Source organism: Neolamprologus brichardi, chromosome 4, assembly GCF_056152115.1.
Source record: "Neolamprologus brichardi isolate AB-2024 chromosome 4, ASM5615211v1, whole genome shotgun sequence".
Classification (NCBI taxonomy): Eukaryota; Metazoa; Chordata; class Actinopteri; order Cichliformes; family Cichlidae; genus Neolamprologus; species Neolamprologus brichardi.
In genome coordinates, this window is record NC_142107.1 from 7,101,261 (window position 1) to 7,120,789 (window position 19,529).

General features: G+C 40.5%; 2 protein-coding genes across 2 annotated transcripts; both read right to left on the reverse strand.

The window, feature by feature from the left end:
* Positions 1 to 330: 330 nt before the first annotated feature.
* On the reverse strand, positions 331 to 9,240 carry rabep2 (rabaptin, RAB GTPase binding effector protein 2). The gene is made up of 11 exons (XM_087839691.1): positions 9,036 to 9,240; positions 5,494 to 5,649; positions 5,034 to 5,116; positions 4,611 to 4,961; positions 4,343 to 4,438; positions 4,155 to 4,253; positions 3,702 to 3,815; positions 3,039 to 3,240; positions 2,784 to 2,938; positions 2,496 to 2,612; positions 331 to 1,706 (listed from the first exon to the last, which is right to left on the reverse strand). The coding sequence occupies exons 1-11, from the start codon at positions 9,082 to 9,084 to the stop codon at positions 1,602 to 1,604; spliced, it is 1,527 nt and encodes a 508-aa protein (XP_087695817.1). The 5' UTR covers positions 9,085 to 9,240; the 3' UTR covers positions 331 to 1,601.
* Positions 9,241 to 11,144: 1,904 nt separating this feature from the next.
* On the reverse strand, positions 11,145 to 18,432 carry LOC148102917 (uncharacterized). The gene is made up of 12 exons (XM_087839692.1): positions 18,177 to 18,432; positions 17,380 to 17,491; positions 16,398 to 16,491; positions 16,093 to 16,147; positions 15,745 to 15,885; positions 15,175 to 15,335; positions 14,242 to 14,340; positions 13,969 to 14,114; positions 13,462 to 13,633; positions 13,264 to 13,376; positions 13,046 to 13,130; positions 11,145 to 11,815 (listed from the first exon to the last, which is right to left on the reverse strand). The coding sequence occupies exons 1-12, from the start codon at positions 18,292 to 18,294 to the stop codon at positions 11,756 to 11,758; spliced, it is 1,356 nt and encodes a 451-aa protein (XP_087695818.1). The 5' UTR covers positions 18,295 to 18,432; the 3' UTR covers positions 11,145 to 11,755.
* Positions 18,433 to 19,529: the final 1,097 nt, after the last annotated feature.

A 19,529-nucleotide genomic window follows, 5' to 3' on the forward strand; every position in this document is an offset into this window, starting at 1 on the left:
GATGTCCTCGATTTGGTTCCCTTCATAGGGACTGAATGAATGGATGAGCTTGGAGGTCACTGGGGAGAGGGAGGTCTGGCCTTCTCTGCTTAGGCTGCCGTTCCCACGACCCAGTTCGAAAAATCTAAGCGCAGAGATCTGTTTGACTACAGCAGCATTTCTTAAAATTGCACTTTACTTAATATATTTTAATACAAAGGCCCTTGAGGTATATAAATAAAATAGAATTGATCAGGGAATAAATGTGTAGTTAAACGTCTTCACACTGGTCCGGCACACTTGCAGTAAGATCTAAGTGGGCTGTATGTGGCCCGCGATGTAAAAGGCACAGACAGCCAAGCACTCTGGTAGCTTCAGGACATGCCTCGCTTCCCAGTGGCGACATTTATTTTTTGCACAGGTTGTTATAAAGCACAACAGAAATAATAATGTGGTCAGTGTTTAAAAGACAACAGGGTGGTATCAATCTGGGAAACCTGCTGACTTAACATTTAGGAGCAAAGGGCAGAATTCCAGGGCTTCCGGCACAGCCAGGATGTTCGAATAACCAAATATCCAGTTCAAGGAAGTGTAATCATTGTCAGGTAATACTCCACAGTTTTAAAATACACAGATGGTTTACATAGTTATCTGATTAAGTGTAAGTGTAGGATAGAGACGGGGCTCTAACTCTGGCTGTGCTGTCATTAATACAATAAAACAAGTCACAGTATTATCTGATCTTTGTTGGAGTATCTGGGATTTTCCTGAAGAGATGAAGGTTTAGCTTCAATTTCAAGAGCAGCAACAACTTCCAAATACATTAAATCACATTTTAAATCCTAACCTACTGCACTTGTGCAGTTACACTGTGTAACAAGCTGATATGCATCGTTCAGTTTCCGGTAAACTTGCTCTGAAGCCAAGGGTTAAGAAACTCAACCACATGATTTAATTATAAACCTAAATGTTAAAGATGTGACAACCTGCCATCAGTTTCTAATGTGCAGTCACACCAAATAAAATGGTCAAAGTTACACGTTAATATTTATTTTACTGACACTCTCCTAATCATAAAACCCAGAATGTTGAGTCTAAAAGCTAATATGGTTTTAGTGAAAACGGGAATGCTAACGCTGAGCAAATTCATCCTTATATGTATTAAAAATCACATCGAAATGCTGCAGATTTAGTGGCGTCAGTTCATTATTGCACCCGATCCACCGCCAAGAGAGGTCCTCATTCACAGAGATGCAAAAATATTGATAAGTTGCATATTAATTACTGATAGTGTTGGACCCCTGAGTGTTTCACTGGAGTCGTGTCAGATATACAAACACAGAATATTTACAAATGTCTTTGTACAGGAATAAATGTGTTACTAGACGTAAGGAAAAAAAGAAAAACCATGAGAGAGTGTGAGAAGACTTTGCTTTGGTCATTAAGCACCACTTTCCTTCATTGACACCAATCCAACCTATCCGAGACCTAATGTTTCCGTTTAGGAGTATTAGCAGCATCGTTCCAGCAGTCACTCCATCAGATCTTCTGTGTTTCATGTAGCCATGGTTAGCTTTCTTGGTCACTCTTGGGATGTTTCATCTCTTTGGTTCCAATGCATTTCAAGGGGTATCCACAGGTGGGGAGTTATCTTCACCATGTCCCTCTTCCAGGATTTCCTTGACTTGCTCCAGACTCTCTGCCTGCCGAATTAACTCCAGCTTCACCTTAAAGGGGAGATAAGTAGGCAGATAAGAATCAGCAAGTCGATGATGTGCAGCATCCTGATGTAAACAGTTTTCCTGTTATTCTTAGATAAGACAGATCACCACAGAAACATGGTGTCTAACCAGATATTTAGTCTAGATGCCAATTCATCGGCCTCCAGTAACTGTGAGGAAGCACTTTTTGACCAGGATGTCCTTCAGTGCGCTTATTATACAAATATGTAACACTGCTTTCGTGCATCTGTACAATATCTTTAAAACTAGAAACATCTTGTCCCAGAGTGACGCTGAAAAACTAGTTTATGCATTTATTACTTCAAGGCTGGACTACTGTAATTCATTATTATCAGGATGTCCTTTAAGAAAAACCTGAAATGGCAATGATTGATCCAAAACACTGCAGCAAAAGTACTGAAAGGAACTAGAAAGGGAGACCTTCACCCAAACTGGCTTCTCTTCATTGGCTCCCTGTTAAATCCAGAATTGATTTTAAATCCTCTCTACTTTCCTTTTTGTCAAAACATACAGTTAGGGCTGGATCAGGTGACCCTCAACATTCTTTTAGTTTTGCTGCAAAATTTCTAGGCTGCTTCCCATGATGCACTGTGCACTGTGTTTCTTCTTCACTCACCTTTTTCACGCTCTGTTTATACACATCTCTGCATTTAATCATTAGTCATTATTCATCTCTGGTTCTCCTCCACAGTGTGTTTTTTTTGTCCCGTCTCCCTCCCCTCATCCCCAACTGATCTCGGCAGATTAAGCTGACCACTGACGGTTGTTTCTTACCTGCAGTGACTGGGAAAGCTCAACGAAGTCTCGCTGCACAGCCTGGCTGGTGTCGACCTGAGAGCGCAGGCTGATCACCTGGCTCCGCAGTTCCAGACACTGCTGGTTCAGAGTTGCCTGACAAACACAGAAATAACAGTTACATGAAATCCCTGTTTGTTTGACTTTAATATTTCTCAACTTTAAAAAAAAAAAAAAAAAGACACTCCTAATAGTGAATGCTGAAAATGAAAATAAACCACCAAAAGAACAACAAAGCTTATAGATCTAAAAGCAGGCTGCAATTACTTTCTCACTGCTGAGGATCTTGTTGGTGCTTTGCACATGAGAGAGCGCCACCCGGAGGGCTTCCAGTTCAGTGCGGCACGCCAGCAGCTCAGCCTGCAACTGCTCCCTCTGAGTGTGGATCTTCTCTGTCTCGGTCTTCAGACTGGAAAACTGCACTGCACATTAAAAAAATACATATAATAAAATACAAATAATATAAATACATCCATCAGAAGACCTACTAATCTAATCTAAAGCTATAAGCTGGTCACTCACCCTCTAAAACTTCTGATGACATCAGTTTCAAGTAGAAGGAAGCAAATGGAGAAGGAAAAAAAAACTTTAAGTACAAGAAAAGCAACACAGCAGATTCAACAGGTAATAAAATAATCCACAGACCGCTCTCCTCTGTCCGTGTGTCCAGCTGCTCCCTCAGGTTGACTATCTCAATGCGAAGGCGCTCTTCACAGTGCGCCCCCTGCAGGTTAGAGTTTTAAAACATGAAGTCACACTGACGCCATCAAAAAGCAAACATTAAATGTCTTGATGCATACGGGCTAGCACAAATACAACCTGACCACCACCTCTGCTAATTAAACAAACAGTTATTATTCTGCCAGAAAATTAAACTTCTCCCTACAATCTTAAAATGCCGGAAGTGAATGTGAGAGGTCTGAAATATTTCCACTGATCTGCCACAACTACTCTAAATAAGGAAAGCCACTACTTCACAAAGAGGAACTCCAAACAGACAGACAAGCTTCTCGAGAGTTTCCGTTCTCTCTCTCTGACAATGTGTAAAATGCCATAAACGTCCTAAAAATATTTCACTGTCTGTGCTGAATTTCACGTTTAAAAATAAAAACATCATCGAGTTTCAAGTGTTGCTTGCTGCAGCACTCGAAGGTGAACTAAGCTATAAAAACTCAAAGACTGTACATGTAGTGCTGCTGAGAATGATGAGCCGGTGTCTGGTACATCCTCCTCAACCTCTTCTCCTTTCAGTCTGGAAAGCTCATTGCACATCTTCCTCTGAGAAAGCGACAACTCCGCCTGGACCAAAAGAAAAGCAAACAAACAAATGTAAGTTGGAACCTGCCATCCTAATAACATTCGCATCGCTTCATGGATAATGGTACAAACAAGCACTGGAGTCTAGAGTGTGATGGATGATTGAGTCATCGTACACTTGAGTTGTTTGTGGAAATAAACGCTGCCGGTTAATTTCTGTTTAGTAAATATGTGGCTGAGTGTGTAATACTGTAAACAAAGGGAAAAAGCTCGCCTGGGTCTGTTAAAAGTTGACCAAACCAACCTAACAGCAAACCTACAGCTCACTATATGTTGTTTGTTTAATCTGCAGGAATTATCTGAGTGTTTCATGTTACTCACCAGCCGGCTCTGGACTGCATTCTGTGACTGGCTGAAAGATTTCTGCAAATCTTGGAGGAGAGACTCTGAAGCCTGGACCTGAGACTGGAGCGTTGATACCTAAGATCACACATATACATACACTCGTTAATGCACATATAGATATGCACATACATACAGACACACACAGTCAGAGCGTGTTCCTATACCTGTTTGTGCGTGTGGTTGCTCTGGGTATCCAGTTCTCTCTCCAGCTCCTCCTTCTCTGCCTGCAGGCGACTCACTTCCCCTCGCAGCTCTGACAACTGACCGAAAAAGCCACAATGCAAAGTCATTAGACCACAGGTGCTGACTGGAAGCTAGTTAGACATTAAATCTGCTCACATTGGAGCTGTTACACAGCATTTTAGGGGGCTTTTTGAAGAAGTAGCGCAACAAATATGCAGAATAATTTAAAAAAAACGGTTAAATCCAAACCTGAGCATTGAGCGCATCCCAGTCACTGTGTGTGACCAGCCGGTGGCCAGCTGGTGGCAGGTAAATGGCTTCAGGCACCAAAGTACCCGTGGAGACCAGCGAGTCAGTGTCGTCCTGAGCGTGGAGTTTTCTGGGCAGCGACGGCGTGTCCAAGGAGAAAGAGGACAACGAGGCTGAGTCACAGTTCCTTAGTGAAAAATATCCTTCTGTTGTAAGTGCAGCACCTTCTCCCTCCGGCACCGCCTCCAGCTCTGGTGGATGGCTGTGCGTCGATGGCGCCGATTCGTCCTCAGTCAGACTGTTGACGACTGACGCGTGTTCGGCATCCACCCTCCCCTTCCTTCCACTGATCTAACAAGTATAAAAATCACATGAAGGGAGCCCAAGACACCTGGAGGAAAAGCAACACGGGCACACACTGACCATGTGGGGTCCACTGGATCTCTTCCACTCTACAGGTTGAGACTGCAGAACAGCTATCCTGGCCTCGTACTGAGCTGCTGTCTCTGAAAACACAAGTGACAACACATAATGAGTTCAGCTTTCATCTATTGGGACATTAACACGATTACAAAATAGTTTTTTCATCACACTCAAAAAAAGAAATTCATAAAAATACATCCATTTGCGCTACTTTTGTCCAATATTTCTTAAAGCTATTGGCTCTACCTTGGAGCAAATTACTGAATAAATATTAGTGCCAGAAACTACATTTAAACTTGTTCAAAAATTTATATGGGAAACCCACGATGTCCAGTTTTAGGTTTTTGGAGATTTGATTAAAAAAAAGACGAAGAAAAAACTGGGCTTTTGTGCTTATGCAATATTTTGCCACGTGCACGCAAAGAAATCCAGGCCAGACCAACGCACAACAATCACTGACCTCTGAGAGCCTCCTGCAGTGACTGGATCTCTTGATCGCATTGTTTTTGCAGCTCTGCCAGTTCCTCCTGTTTGCTCAGCTCACAGATCGTCGCCACACCCTGCCAGTGTTCGACCTGTGCTCTGCAGTCTGCTAGCTGGGCCTGCAGGCTCGTCTCTGAAAATGACAGGACATCACATTTTTGTGCTTTTCCTTTATGAAGTTAGAGCTAAACAAAGTTATTAGACCAACAGCCAATGAAAGGTCTGTGCAACAGCTGCCCTAAATGAACAGTTTATGTTTCTGTAATGGTTTGTCCAATGAAATGGATTCTATGTTGAGTTTTTAACTGAAAGTATAATTATTGTTGTTATCAATCGTAATTTCAAGCTTACCGTTTCACAAAAATCAAAAAACAATTATTTTTTGTCAACGTGTCAAATTACAGTTATATACTTTTGCTTTTCTGAACAGAAGAAAATCTGTTTTAGCAGTTGGATGTCAGGGCTCAAATCTGGGTAAAAAAAAAAACACATTTTTAAAGCTATTTGTGTTTTCTTGTTGTTACCACAAATGGTCTAATAAATTTGGAGATACACTTTTACGCAAAGATTTGAGATAAGTTAGAAATTTTGATTTTTCTGAATCAAAAACTGAGGTTAAAAAAAAAAATGATTAAATGAAATGAATATTTCTCTTTCAGCTAGCAAATAATAAACTTAACTCAGTCATTTTTTTTATTATCCCAAAAAATAAGCAGTATTTACAGGATGTAAGTTTAGACACCAGCTTTTTAACATAATATCAGATAATCATGAGCTCATTAACCTTCAGCTGAGTCACCACAGATTAAAATAAGTCAAGTAGCGCCATTAGGAACTGATAAAGTATGCTCTAACCTTTGTGTTAACACTCAACAAACATGGGCTACTAGGTGCATGAGAAAACACACACAAAACAAACAGTCATACGATATAAACATCCCTGTACCAAACCCTCCAAGTTTGCTTGTGTAGACAGATTTGACCACATTTCCATATCTATAGTGACTAAAATGCTTTTCCCCCTCCTAGTTTGAGTTTTCTGTTCAGCTTTATTAACTACAATAACCTTGTTAGGAAACGGCTGATGGACTATTCATCTAAACTACATGTTTCATAATGTCTTGATCCATGCTCAATTGATTTAGGTCAAAAGCTCAAATAGGATTGCTTTTTTTTTTTTTTTTTTAATAAAAGTGAGGTTGTAAACAAATCAAAAAGTGAGTGTGCTCATGCACTATTTGTTTGGTCTGCTGTTTATCTTTTAATTTCATAATTTCATTATGCATTTATTCAATTGTGTTTGTTTCTCTGGTTTTTCTGGAATCTAGTCTTAAAAGCATGGGCATTTAGAAATGCTATATGAATGCAGGTGTAATAAGCTAAAGCTCGAGCACACAAAAATCAGTAATTTGATCGATAAGTTCTAGGGCTGTCAGCGTTAACGCGTTAATGCCAACAGCCCTAATAACTTTTATTCTTTGTTTTCACTTAGTTATTTTTTTACATTTTTTGGCTGTTGTAAATTTTAAAAAACTGTAAATGATGATCGATCTCATACAAACAACTATTATTAATTAGGACAAGCTTCGACGTGACTATAATGACCTCCAGGAAAGTTTAGCTGACACGGGGGTGGGTTATGCTGTACTGTTGCTACACTGAGCTGAAAAACATGGTCTGGAAGAGGAAAGGAAACCTTATCTATGACGCGGTCACAAAAGCCTATGTCCGAAGTATGCGAAAAATCTTGATAAGCTGGAGTCATTTGGACACAGCTGCTGCGGATCTATTGGGTTAAACCTTATCTCTTTGGTCAAATGTCTGAAGAAACAAAAAAAAAGCAGGAGCATTTGATGAAAAGGGTATTTTGACAACTGTTCAGCATAGGGTGGAAGTACACAGGAAACACTGCACAGATTTGGAATTCAAATCATTCAGTCCATCAGGGAACTGAAAGTGAAATCCAACTGGCCACAGTAACTAGTCAGCAGAGATATCTGACTTACAATGTGTAAGTCAGATATATAAAATATCTCAGAACTTGAAATTGTCTGCAAATTACAGGACTTGGCTCCTTCTGTAACCTGTAAAATCTGTGAAATCAAAGTGGCTGTACTCAGTAAAAGACCTAAACTCCAGTACTAAACACCAGTATATTTATTTTTTTTTAAAGTAAGTTCATGAAATATTTGCATTAACATCTGAAGGAAGACACAGGTTTAAAGTGTCTTGCTGCAGGCTTTTCTACATAAAATCAACAACAAAATATCTGATTTGACCAAGAGGCTGGCTTGGACCACATCACTGATTAGTTTAGCTTTCAGTCTAACCATTTATTCTTTTCTATGTAATAAATTGCTTTCTACAACTTCCTCACTTTCACACACAGTAAGTCAAACCTAAAAAGTATTTATTTAATAACTTTTAAAAAAAATGAGCAGCATTTCTCTACAATCTCTAAGACAGCTTCAGTTTACAGTATATTTTTATTTGAAAGGAGGGAGGATGAAAAAAATATACTTCAACACATTCCTCCCCTCTACATTAGCTTCCTTTATAAATTCACTCCTGGCCCTGTACTTACTTGGTATTGGGATCGATACCGAAATTTGCAGTAACTTACAGCACCATTGGAAAAGGGACGAGTGAAACTTTATACTTTGCTACTTTTAGACAATCTCATACAGGTTACAGTTATTTGTAAGACACCTGTGTTGCTTGAGAAATTTACAGCAAGCACTTGTTGCACTGACTTTTACTACTTACCCTACACCTACAAGGTGATTTGTAAACTTACTCAAATGCTGCACTCAAGGACACCAGGAGACGGGTGTACATTCATGTGAACTTCATTCCGCACGATGCTTATTCACTGCTTTCCAAGGGCACGCACACTGTTCATCACCACATCTATGTGACTTTGTAATGCAAAACAGCCCGTGCGCTGCTGCCTCCTACTATACATTAAATCACCTGAAAGGTAAACTCGTGCTTTAATGCAAGTAATAATATTTCAGTGACATCGTGTGCACTGGATAATACGAGTACTTTAACAAAATGCCAGCTAATGAAGGCTTCTTTTACTTTCAGTTACATTTTCAGGGCTATAATCATTGTTATATTTACCATTTGTCATAAATTACCTAGTGGTTTTAGCTCTAATGCTACAATAACACCAATGTGTATGAGTGAAGTGGCAACTAAACAACATTAAAACCCACTTTCCCTCTTTTTTTGAGGACAAAAGTAAACGTTAATACAGAGCTAGCCAGCGGTTAGCATCGTCCGTTCATTTCTATGGGCAGTAATGCTAACAGGCCGTCTCCCGGCTACGTTCCCCAGCGCCCCTTCAACAACAGCAGGTTCCGGCTGAAGACAAGCAACAAGTTAAAATGAATACTTAACTACGTTTAAAGCCGTAAAGCGGCCAGTGTCGCCTCGTAGCTTACCCTGATGGTGAATGTGGTGATAGTAGCTAGCTATGAAGAAGATTAAAGTTTTGCTTTGTTTTTTAATTACCTGTGTCTTCATTCTTGGAGCTCATCTTCTCGTCTGGCAGCTCCATCATCAGAAGAGGAAGGGATGTCAGGGGAGGGGGGGGGGGGGGGAAGAAAAGCTAATCAAAACGATGCTAAGCCCGTCTTGATCATTTTTGTGCAAGCAGCAGGACTTGAGTGTGGAAATGATAAGCACGGCGTCAACTTCAGGAAACAACTTTCCCCGGTCTAAGCCTGCGGAAAACACGTCAACCTCCTTCCTGTGCACAGATGCCTGTTTGCCTCCAGTGTTTAGTTTGTTAGTTCGGCTGTTTTTTAAATGCGCATTAATATCAAGATGTCGTGGTGCTCAAGTTTGAGTTTTATTACTGCTGCTTCCTCCCTGGAGATTTTACTGTACATTCTGATATGTCCGGGCTTATGACCCTGGAGGTCAGTGAATCATAGCTTGATCCACATTTCAGTCCATATACAAGAATATCATCAAACACACATTACTTATTATATTAATTAAGATTGTTATCTCTTTATAGTCTTAACAAACTGACTTAGACAACTTTATTTGGAGGTGATTAAATGCTCCTTTTAATCTCACAAAAATGTATTGTAAGCCACCGTGGGAGTATCTGATTTTTATGTTGAAATAGGAAAGAATACAAAGTAAGTGTGACTGTAAACATGAATCAGAGTTTATACAAAATAAGTATACCCTCTGCTGGAGGAATACTGGTAATGTTAGTTAACCAAAGTCAAACCAAAAAACTAGGTGTGCTTAGAGAAAAGACTCAAATGAGTGAAATGAAAATAAACAGGCGATTGCTGATCTTTCTAGGCAAATTAAAAAAAAAACTAATACCTTTGGTTTACACCTGTATTGGTAAATACACTGTAGTCCTGCTCCATAACCAAATACACCTCAGCTTCAATGAAATACTCTGTCAGTTTTACACAAATCCATCAGGACTCAAACCTTCCAGAAAAGGTCAACTTTCAACTCGTTAGTCCACAGAATATTTTCCCAGGAGTCTTTGGGTCTTTCCAGACTGACAGATATCAATGATTTTCTTCCTCAGCTGTTTTATTTTCTGATTGATCTGATTTTAATGATCTGAAACCTTTAAATGTCACAAATATGAAGAAAAAAATCAGAAAGGGGAGCAAATACTTTTTTAACATGGTGTAACGATGAAGCTGCGAGGAGCAGAGAAACTGTAGTGATGGTGGATGATTTTAAATACGTGGGGTCAACCATCCAAAGCAGCTGACAGTACAGGAGAGAAGTGAAGAAGTGCAGGTAGGGTGGAGTGGGTGGAGATGTGTCAGGGTGATTTTTGACAGAAGGAAAGAAGCAATATGCAGGGGGTTGGTGTAACTGAGGAGGAAGATACTAGGGATAGGATGAGGAGGCAGGCGTAAAGGGAACAACCGAAAGAATAACTACGACCCAAAATGGTAACACTAGACTTCTTTTGAAAGGCTTACAATGTACTTATTGACATACATTATGTCAGGAAGCAACAGAAACATATTCACTGTTAGATTATGAGGCATTCATACATTTGCAAGAAACTATTTTACACTGACAAAATGGCATTCACAGGTCAAACCAATGGTTAACCTTTTAAAAAGAGGAAATTACATTTTCCGAGCAAAACTTTGCACTCTGGTCTCCTAGCACCTGTTTCCTTTGGGTACCAAAAGCATAACTGAACAGGAAATATCCCGTGGTAGTTTCCTGTTTTTGCTTTTATTAAAATAAAAAAAATACTAGAAAAACAAGCTGGAAACCACTTAAAATGCTGATACCACACAAGTCTATGTCTATGGTGTATTTATCTGGAATCCTGATGTTGTTTTGTTGTGATGATGTTTTATAACTGGCACTGTTGTTCACAGGTTCTTACAAAAACAAAACATTCAAAACCGAGACACGACATCATATCCTGACTTCCATCCAATAGAAACTGGGACTGTAAACAGAGAGCATCTGTGTCCAAACTTCAAGTTCACAAGGAAAAAAGCTTTAAAACACTAACATGTCACAATATTACATAAAATCCTTAAACCTTACGCTTAAGAAGAAAAAGTGAAAAAGCATAATCCATTACTGTATTGAACATTGCTTTTTTATTTATTCAAGTTTAAAACATGTTCACAATGTAGAAAGAATACACAAAAGGTTTGATTGGTCACAGGTAACACTTCTTACTGCAGCATCAAGATGCGTGCAGACATCTGGATATTCTACATATGAGCCAACCTACACAACCTGCAGACATTCATGATGGGAAATGGATTCCTTAACGAGTCAAAAGCACTGTAAAAAACGCTAGTAAAGGTCCTCAGAAACAGTAGCTCATAGAAAGTGACTCACACAAAACATTGCTTTAGGTCTCATACAGAAATATTATAAATAGTTTGGAAATGTTTAAATATCTTAAAGTGGTATAAGCCTGAAATCATTTCAGAGAAGAGGCACCGATATATGTATATAAAATGTTTACGAAGAAGTGATCAGTAACAAAAGCTCATTTCATCTGCAGGTAGTGCGTGGTTTAACCGCTTTTTTAATATAACAGAGATAACATCATCTAATAGGTAAAGTGGCTTTACAGTCCACAGCACCAGAACTTGGATGGTTCACCACCAAGTGGTCTGCAGAGCACGGCGGCTGGTGTGGAATCTTGGAAAAGTGATCGTCTAGTCCTTCGTGACAGTGGGGATATCTGCGTGCATGCGTCTCTACAAGCCCATGTCGTGATCGCTGACACTCTGGCGTAGGTAGTCTTCATACAGCTTTTTCTACAGGAAGAGAATCAACCATTAAAATCCCAAAATAAACCACTTCATGCCAGCAGAAGCAGTCACACTCATACAGGGATGCAAAGATCCAACTTTTTTGCAGTTCTGGCACCCGTACAGATTTCTTTGCTTAGGCTTAGTGTGGTTGGAGCGGTCAGCAAACTGATATCTGATCAGTGCATCCCTATCCACACTAGGGCTGCCACAAACGATTATTTTGATAGTCGACTAGTCACCGATTATTTTTGCGATTAGTCGACTAATCAGATCATGCATCCACTGGACGTAAAACGTACAGCTTATTGCACCAGCAGCATCAGCTCTTATATAACTATCATTAGCTTACAGCTTTAAGTGTTTAAGGTATGTGCTAACTAAAAATAAAGACAAGATGATAGTTTATTAAATTTTAATGAAACTTTTGGTGAAGTTTAATAAACTCCTTGCTATCTAAAATATAACGGGACACCGGAGTATATTCTCGAGCATCTCACACTTCTGATAATCATTTGTCTGCTTGACGTTTATTCAGCTGCGTAAAAACTATAACTTTAATCTCAGCCAAACCGATTTACTCAGGAACAAATAAAATACAAAAAAAAAAAAAAAAAGGCAAACAACAACATTTTTAAGTTATCTAAGTGACTTATATATGTTTAACCTGAGTAGCGAAAGACAGCGGTGGGTTTGAAAAGATTTACCCGGAGTCCGGTGTTCTTACGGGCTCTAGTGAGACTTGCCCCCGGCTAGCTATCAAGCTAGTGAGCAACAGAAGTCTCCGAAAACGTCAGAGCGCTTTTGAAAATATGTGGTGTCTTGATAAACTGAGCAGATATTTGAGGTTTACACAGTTACATTCTCGCCTGAAAGTATGTTAAACGTTTATTTTGTGACCCAGAAAGAATAATAAGAGTAATATTAAAACTAACTAGCTGCCGCCATTGTTGGAAACTGAGCTGGGCTGCGCTATGAATTCTGGGACAGAGCTACTTCTTCTTCTTCGGGGTTTAACAGCAGCTGGCATCCTTGTACATGCAGTGCTGCCATCTTCTGTTTCAGTCCATTATTACACTCTTAAATCCTACTACTCATTCCTGCGTCTTTTGTGATCTTACGAAGCTTCAAACGACGCGTCGACTATTAAATCAGTCGTCGACGATTTTGATAGTCGACGTAATCGTGACTAGTCGACTAATCGTGGCAGCCCTAATCCACACACATACACACTACCTTTTTGGTCTTGACCACCTCCTGCACATACTCCAGCTTCTCCTGTAGCTGCCTTTTCTGTTTGGTCGATAGAGTGGGTTGAGTTCTGCAAAGAATTAAAGGGAGGAGTGTGATGAGATTCACAGTGAACAAATAACATGAGGACATGCAAGTGCCTTGGGTACTGATGGATGAAAATTAAGTCTAAAAGGCTGTGATGACACTGGGAAACTTCCTACCTGAAGATGAAGCGTGCAATGATGAGCAGGAGGAAGGACAGAAGCACCAGCCCAGCGCAGCCATAAAGCCGCTGCTCCACAGACAGGGAGTCAAATACTTTCACCGCGGGCGTCTGCACGACACAAGAGCAGCCTTATGTGAAGACCATATGCAACAGTTTCAACAGCTATGAATGACGAGCGTGCTTGGCCACTGACCAGGTAGAGGGAGAGCGCCTCTGTACCCTCTCGGCCCAGAGCCGCCTCCAGCAGGTCCTGGGACAGAGCGCCCAGCAGCAGAAACGCCATCAGAGCCAGAGGGACGCTGAAACCCAGCAGAGTCAGGAAGCAGCTCTTGCAGCGTGCGCGTCGGTTCTCAACAGTGGTCTGCCTGCGTGAACAGATGGTCAGGTTATTCTCCGAAGGCGATTCCAAACAAAAATGTGACTCACACGTTCCTCTGAGCACTCCTACTGAAGGATTCCTGTCAATCTTTATGGTTACACTTTAATTCAAGCTCAATGTATGGCTATTAAAAGGTGTGAACGCACAAACTCTTAAATCGATGTTAAAATTATTGGCCAAAAGGGCACCGTGTGCAAGAAAAACAGTGTCAGGAACCTCCTGCTGTGGCAATACCTTGTGAATAAGGGAGCAGGTGAAAGTAGCCTTTCAGAGGAGGTGGTCAGTGCAGTGTGAATTACAAAGTGAGTGTCTCTGTGTTACCTGTCGTTACTGAGCTTGTCTGTGACGGCCTCAACAATGAGCTCGCAGTCCCTCTCCAGAGAGTTGAGTGTGTTTTGGACCGTCTGGTTGATAGTTTTCTCGATGGTGCGACAAACCTCCTCAATCTGGTTGACGCAGCGGCTTGGCTGACAGCAGGAAGACAAACAGGAGGATTGTTTTTCTTCTAAACAGTCGTCTATAACAACTGGTGAATTGTGTGTGTGTAGAAAGAGTAAGGAAGGCAGAAAGATGAGATGAAAGAATCACTTTTACCTTATTTGGATTAGGAATGTAGATGGTGGGCATGTCAAACCCACACTTGTTGAGTCCGGGCCGCTTGCAGAGCTCCTGGACAATCTGCATCATCACCCTCTGGGAGCAGTAACAAAAGACACAGGAGTCAGGAGGAGACAGAACAAAGATGCAATTTTTCTGCTACTGATAGGGAGATTATCGACTGTATGTGGTGCTTTTCTGTTATTTAGTCACGCAAACAAAGTTAGAAATGCACCATTCACTTACTCATGAATACTGTGACTGCACAATGTCGTGTTTAAACAAGTATTATCTTACTGCAAATTAGGAAATCCCTTAAGTTTATGGACAGATCAAAATGAAATTACAAATTACAAATATACTCATCAAGTCTGAAATCTGTGCTCTATTAGCTTCAATTTCATCAGCGTAAAACAGACTTTGCAGCATATGAGGATCAACCACAAAAACATTTATCAGTTTCCTTTTCTGTGGATGGATGGATGGATATTAACAAACTTTAGTAAGATACGGCTCAACAGGCTGCGTATATACAACAGTTCCCTTTGGCAGAGAATCTGTGTCGCACTCACAGAAATCCCTTGGTGAAAGAAAATGTGGCACTTCAGACAGTTTTAAACCAGGCTCCAGAACAGGGAGCCACCTTTGTGACACAGAAAATAACCTGAAAGTAATCAGAGGGGTGTTCTTCAATGCAAGATTAATGAGCAAAAGCATCACTCAATCATTTTTCCATACCCAGTGCAGTTTTTTGGGGTGTTTTTTGTTGTTGTTTTTTTATTCGCTAGACTGGCAAAACACACCGGGTCAGCATACTTAGAAACTGCACTGCAGAGTGTGGGAAGGAATTATCTAATACAAAGAGAATGATGTAACTTTGTTTGTTCAAAGCATTGACTCTCCTACAGAAGCTGCTGCTAGTATACATACCTGTCTGTCCGACTCTCCTCCGGCCTCGTCAGCCTTGCTCAGGTAGAACCGCAGCCGGTCTCCATGCTTTTCATTCAGGCTCTCCACAATGTTGAGGGTGCGCTTGCACAGAGCCTGACCCATGGGGTCAAAGAAGACCAGAATTAGGTCACAAAGATCACCTGAGAGCGACAGTGAAAAGGAGCATTATTTACTACTGAGGAAACCCTGTGGATTTATTCTCATCGCATTATAAACTGGGTCGTAATCCCAACAAGTGTGGAATTTCTTTCTATTTCCCTGTTATTTAGTCAAACTAAGAACTTAAACAGCTTAAAGATGTGTCGAAACACGCAAAGCTGACTCACAAAGCTCACTATGGTAAATTAAAAGTACTAATGAAGAGATAAAAACTTGACTGGTCATTCATTGTAATGGAGAGGCCCACAAGCATCTAAATGACTCCAAATTGAGTGTGGTTTTAGTTTTGTTTGTTTCAGGTATCTTTGGTTTCACAGAGCTACTGCTCTCCTTCTGCATTACCAAAGGAAGATTGCTTAAAACTACCACAAGACAACAGCAGAAACCCACCCAGCCACAGGATGACCTCGTCCACGTCAAACGGATACTTCATATCGCCGTCCACCAAGCCTGGCGAATCAACAAACGTCACCAAGCTGAACCGTTTCTGTCGAGACGTGCAGATCTCTGTGCTCAAGTACTCTGAGACACCTGGGGAAGAATTCAGAAACACAGTTACAGTGAGTGCCTAGCATTAATAAAAACTACTACTCTAAAAGGTTTTCTCTTCCTATACAACTGGGCGCTTTAATCATTTTTTGTTTGTTTGTTGGTACATACAAATCATTTTAAATGAATTCCAATAAAACGGCAAACTGCCAAAACACTGTCCATCTCTGGGCATACTAAATCTCTCACCTTTAAACTCCTGCAGAGGTTTGAAGTGTGGATACAGATGAAGGGTGGCGTTTCCCTAAAAAAATAAATAAATAAAGCAGAAGTAGATCTGTCACAGATAGTTTGCAAAAAAGGACATCGGGTACTCCAAGAACATTGAAACCACCAAAGAGGAACTCATTTTGGTCCACAGTAATAAATCACTGTTACGAGGAGCAGACGGCTGACATTTTAAAGATGAAATGGCTCACGGTGGGAATGAGACGTGCCTTTTGAAAACACCCACAGCCCTGTCTCAAAAACAGAAAATGGACTGCAGCACTTACTGTGAGAGACTCTCTCTTGCGTCCACTTGTAACAAAGCTGAAGCCTTGGGTCTCAATTGCTACTCCAGTGCGCTGGATGTGCTCTTCCACGTACCTGAACAATAAAAACAGAAAGATCTTGATTATTGCTAATCTGAATAGTGTATAAAAACCAGAATGATGGGCGTAACTGAATGCTAAAGACACTGATAAAGATGGACAAGATAATTTAGTCAACTCAGATTCAGACATGAGTCAAATGAAGATCCGAGAACATTTAGAAGTCATTGTAACTCTTTAAATACTGGTAATTTCAGAGGATACACACATGCGCTTTATTCAGCCTGACTGCTGTGCAACTGGGCAACAAATTAAAGGAAAGCCAACAGGCACCTTGGTCAGGTTTTAGTCTGATGAGGGCCTGCAGTGCCTGTTCCTTGGCACTGAGTTTACTCTGAGTTGTGCACCGATTCCCTGTACATGGGCACATGGTTATCATGAAGCACGACATCCCCATCAGGAAAGAAATAGGATGAAGGTGATCGCTCACACCAAGTTCCCTTTAACAGCTGATTTAAACTTCTGCAAGCCATTGCTGTCATTGCAATTGGTAATGATTGCAATGCTTTATATTAGGTTATGTGGTTATGTCCCAGTGTTTTATATGCAGTGGATGCCACAACAGAAACACCTGAGACTTTGTCCCTCCTGAGTCCTACTTCCAATTTTCAGTTTTAAACATATTTGCCCCTCAAGTTCCTCCATTTTTTTTCACATTCCCTAATATCTATTTTAATGGTTGGGACAATCTCCTTCCAGGAAATTGCTAACATCTATGAGTCCTGAAGGTGTAGGGTTGCGGAAGGATTTTGCGGTTACCACGTACCTACAGCATAGATTTAACACAGAAGTCTCCTCATCCCAGACACCAGATTTCCATTACTTTGTCAGTTGGATAAGTGGTTAATAATCTGCCACCTATTTATCCATAGTATATATTTACCAGTTGATGAAGGAGCTTTTCCCAGCAGAGTGATTCCCCATCAGCAGCACTGTGATCTTTTTTCTGGGCGGCAGCAACTTCACACCAACCGATTCGGCCACTGTGATCAACCCTGAATATAACAGAGAGTAGGACACAGATGGTTTATTAGCTTCTGTGGGAAAGGAGAAAAATCATGGTGCTGTGTTGGGATGAGCAGATCTAAACGTTAAGTGACATTTGGCATGTAAAGGACAATATCAAAGTTCTCAACTACTCAAAGCCATTTCGCTAGGTGATAGTCTTCTTTCTCTCATCATTCCCATTTTTTCACTTGGCATTTCGTCTCGTCATTATCTTTGAGATATATCAGCGAGATGTATGAGTCAACTGGCAGATCTGTTTTTAAGCTGAAATGTTGCACACTTTCTCAATATACAGGATAACCCTGTGCTGCCAATACTGGAGATAGATCCAGATCCAGAAGTGTGCCTTGTAAACCTATATTAGAAGTTACATTACAACTATGCAACTGACTTATTAATAACAAACAAAGTGTCACATCAGTGGGTGACTGATTTAACCAGCATTAAAGATGACAGTCGCATCGTCAGCAAATATAAAATCCTCACTAGCTAACTCAGCTAACGGTTAGCTCCCCGTGCTTTGGGAAAGGCTAATGTTATGCACAAAGTTAGCTAGCTACCCAGCGGTGCAGCAAAGAGTTTGTTTTATCAACTTTAACATCAAACAGGCGTGAGGTGCAGGCGTCAGGTGAGATGCTGTCAGTTCCACGAGTTGTACGTCAGCCAACTCACCGCTGTCAGAATCCGCGTATAGTTCATGACAATCCCGCAAGATGCGCTCATCGCAGGACACACCGCCGGTTATCGAGTCTGAGTTTGCGGCACTTCGGCTCTTGATTTTCCCGGACATCGTTACACTCAGTGATGAATTAAAAGATTCACACAAACTTCAGCAAGCATATGAATTCCACCTCAATGAGCTAGCTACAAACAAAGCCGGTCTGCCTCGTTTGAATCGCCCCGGTCCGTACCTTGGCCACGTCGTCAGCTTGGGCGGCTTTTGTTGCACGGGATTATGGGTAATGAAGTTTGGAATATGTCTGAGGGGAAGCGCCAAACATTTCCTGGTTAGACAGACATATATGATATGTAGAGCTGTTTTTTAATAAACACAACATTTCATTAGGGAAACTTTAATAATTAAACTAGATTCCCTTGTGTTTAAAACCACAGCAAGTTATATCTGCAATTTTAAAAACATAAGTAAACGAGTATTTCAAAGCCAAGGACATTTACGTTCACACATGCTGCACCTTGAATGTAAAAATAATTTGTAAGCATCATGTAAGTAATAGCAGAAAAAGACTTTTAAGGATACCTGATCCCTATTTTGTGGGGCTCTGTGCAAATTAATGCAGACATGTTAGTGTATTTGTGGTCCAGACATTTTGGTTGGATTTTTAAAAACACTGTCGACTCACACCAAGAAGTTCCTTGGATTAAATCAAAGCATTGTCTTGCTGAACTATGCAAGGTCTTCTCTGAAAAAGATGTCATCTGAGTGGGAGTGGGAGTACGTGTTGCTCTAAAAAACTGTATGCGACCTTTCCAGTGTGAAAGCTGTCAGTTTTATAAGCAATTATATACTCTTGAACTGAGTGCTGTTTACAAGCCAGATGGTACATCTACTACTTTTAGTCCAAATGATGTAGTTTCCATGTTTTCAAAGTGAATTTTAAACTGTAATTAGTCCGAACACAGAAGACATTTTCCACTTTGGCCCAGTCCATTTTAAGTGAGAATTGGCCCAAAGAAAAAGGCAGTATTTCTGGATCATGTTCATATATGGCTTATTTTTTGCATAATAGAGCTTTAACCTACATTTTTGGATAGTCTGGTGAACCGTGTTCACAGACAATGATTTCTTTCTGAAAGAGTTCCTGAGCCCGTTTCATTCAAGAATTATTTAAGAATTATATCTGTTTTAAATCTAGTGCACTGAGGGCCTGAAAATCACAGGCAACCAATATTGATTTTTGGCCTTGTCCCTTGCACACAGAGATTTCTCCAGATTTTCAAAATCTTCCGATGATATCATGTACTGTCAATGATACAGTATTAAAGAATGAACAATTTTACATTGAA

What these genes read in the sequence shown, in the direction of transcription:
- LOC148102917 (XM_087839692.1), bottom strand. Translation starts at nt 18,294, where the DNA reads ATGTCCGGGAAAATCAAGAGCCGAAGTGCCGCAAACTCAGACTCGATA. An exon ending in AAAAGCTCCTTCATCAACTG is followed by an intron (nt 16,492 to 17,379) that starts GTAAATATATAC and finishes TTTATTGTTCAG; the next exon opens with GTACGTGGAAGAGCACATCC. An exon ending in GAGGAGAGTCGGACAGACAG is followed by an intron (nt 14,341 to 15,174) that starts GTATGTATACTA and finishes TACTGCTCCCAG; the next exon opens with AGGGTGATGATGCAGATTGT.
- rabep2 (XM_087839691.1), bottom strand. Translation starts at nt 9,084, where the DNA reads ATGATGGAGCTGCCAGACGAGAAGATGAGCTCCAAGAATGAAGACACA. An exon ending in GGGATGCGCTCAATGCTCAG is followed by an intron (nt 4,439 to 4,610) that starts GTTTGGATTTAA and finishes TTTTTCGGTCAG; the next exon opens with TTGTCAGAGCTGCGAGGGGA. An exon ending in GTCATCAGAAGTTTTAGAGG is followed by an intron (nt 2,939 to 3,038) that starts GTGAGTGACCAG and finishes TTTAATGTGCAG; the next exon opens with TGCAGTTTTCCAGTCTGAAG.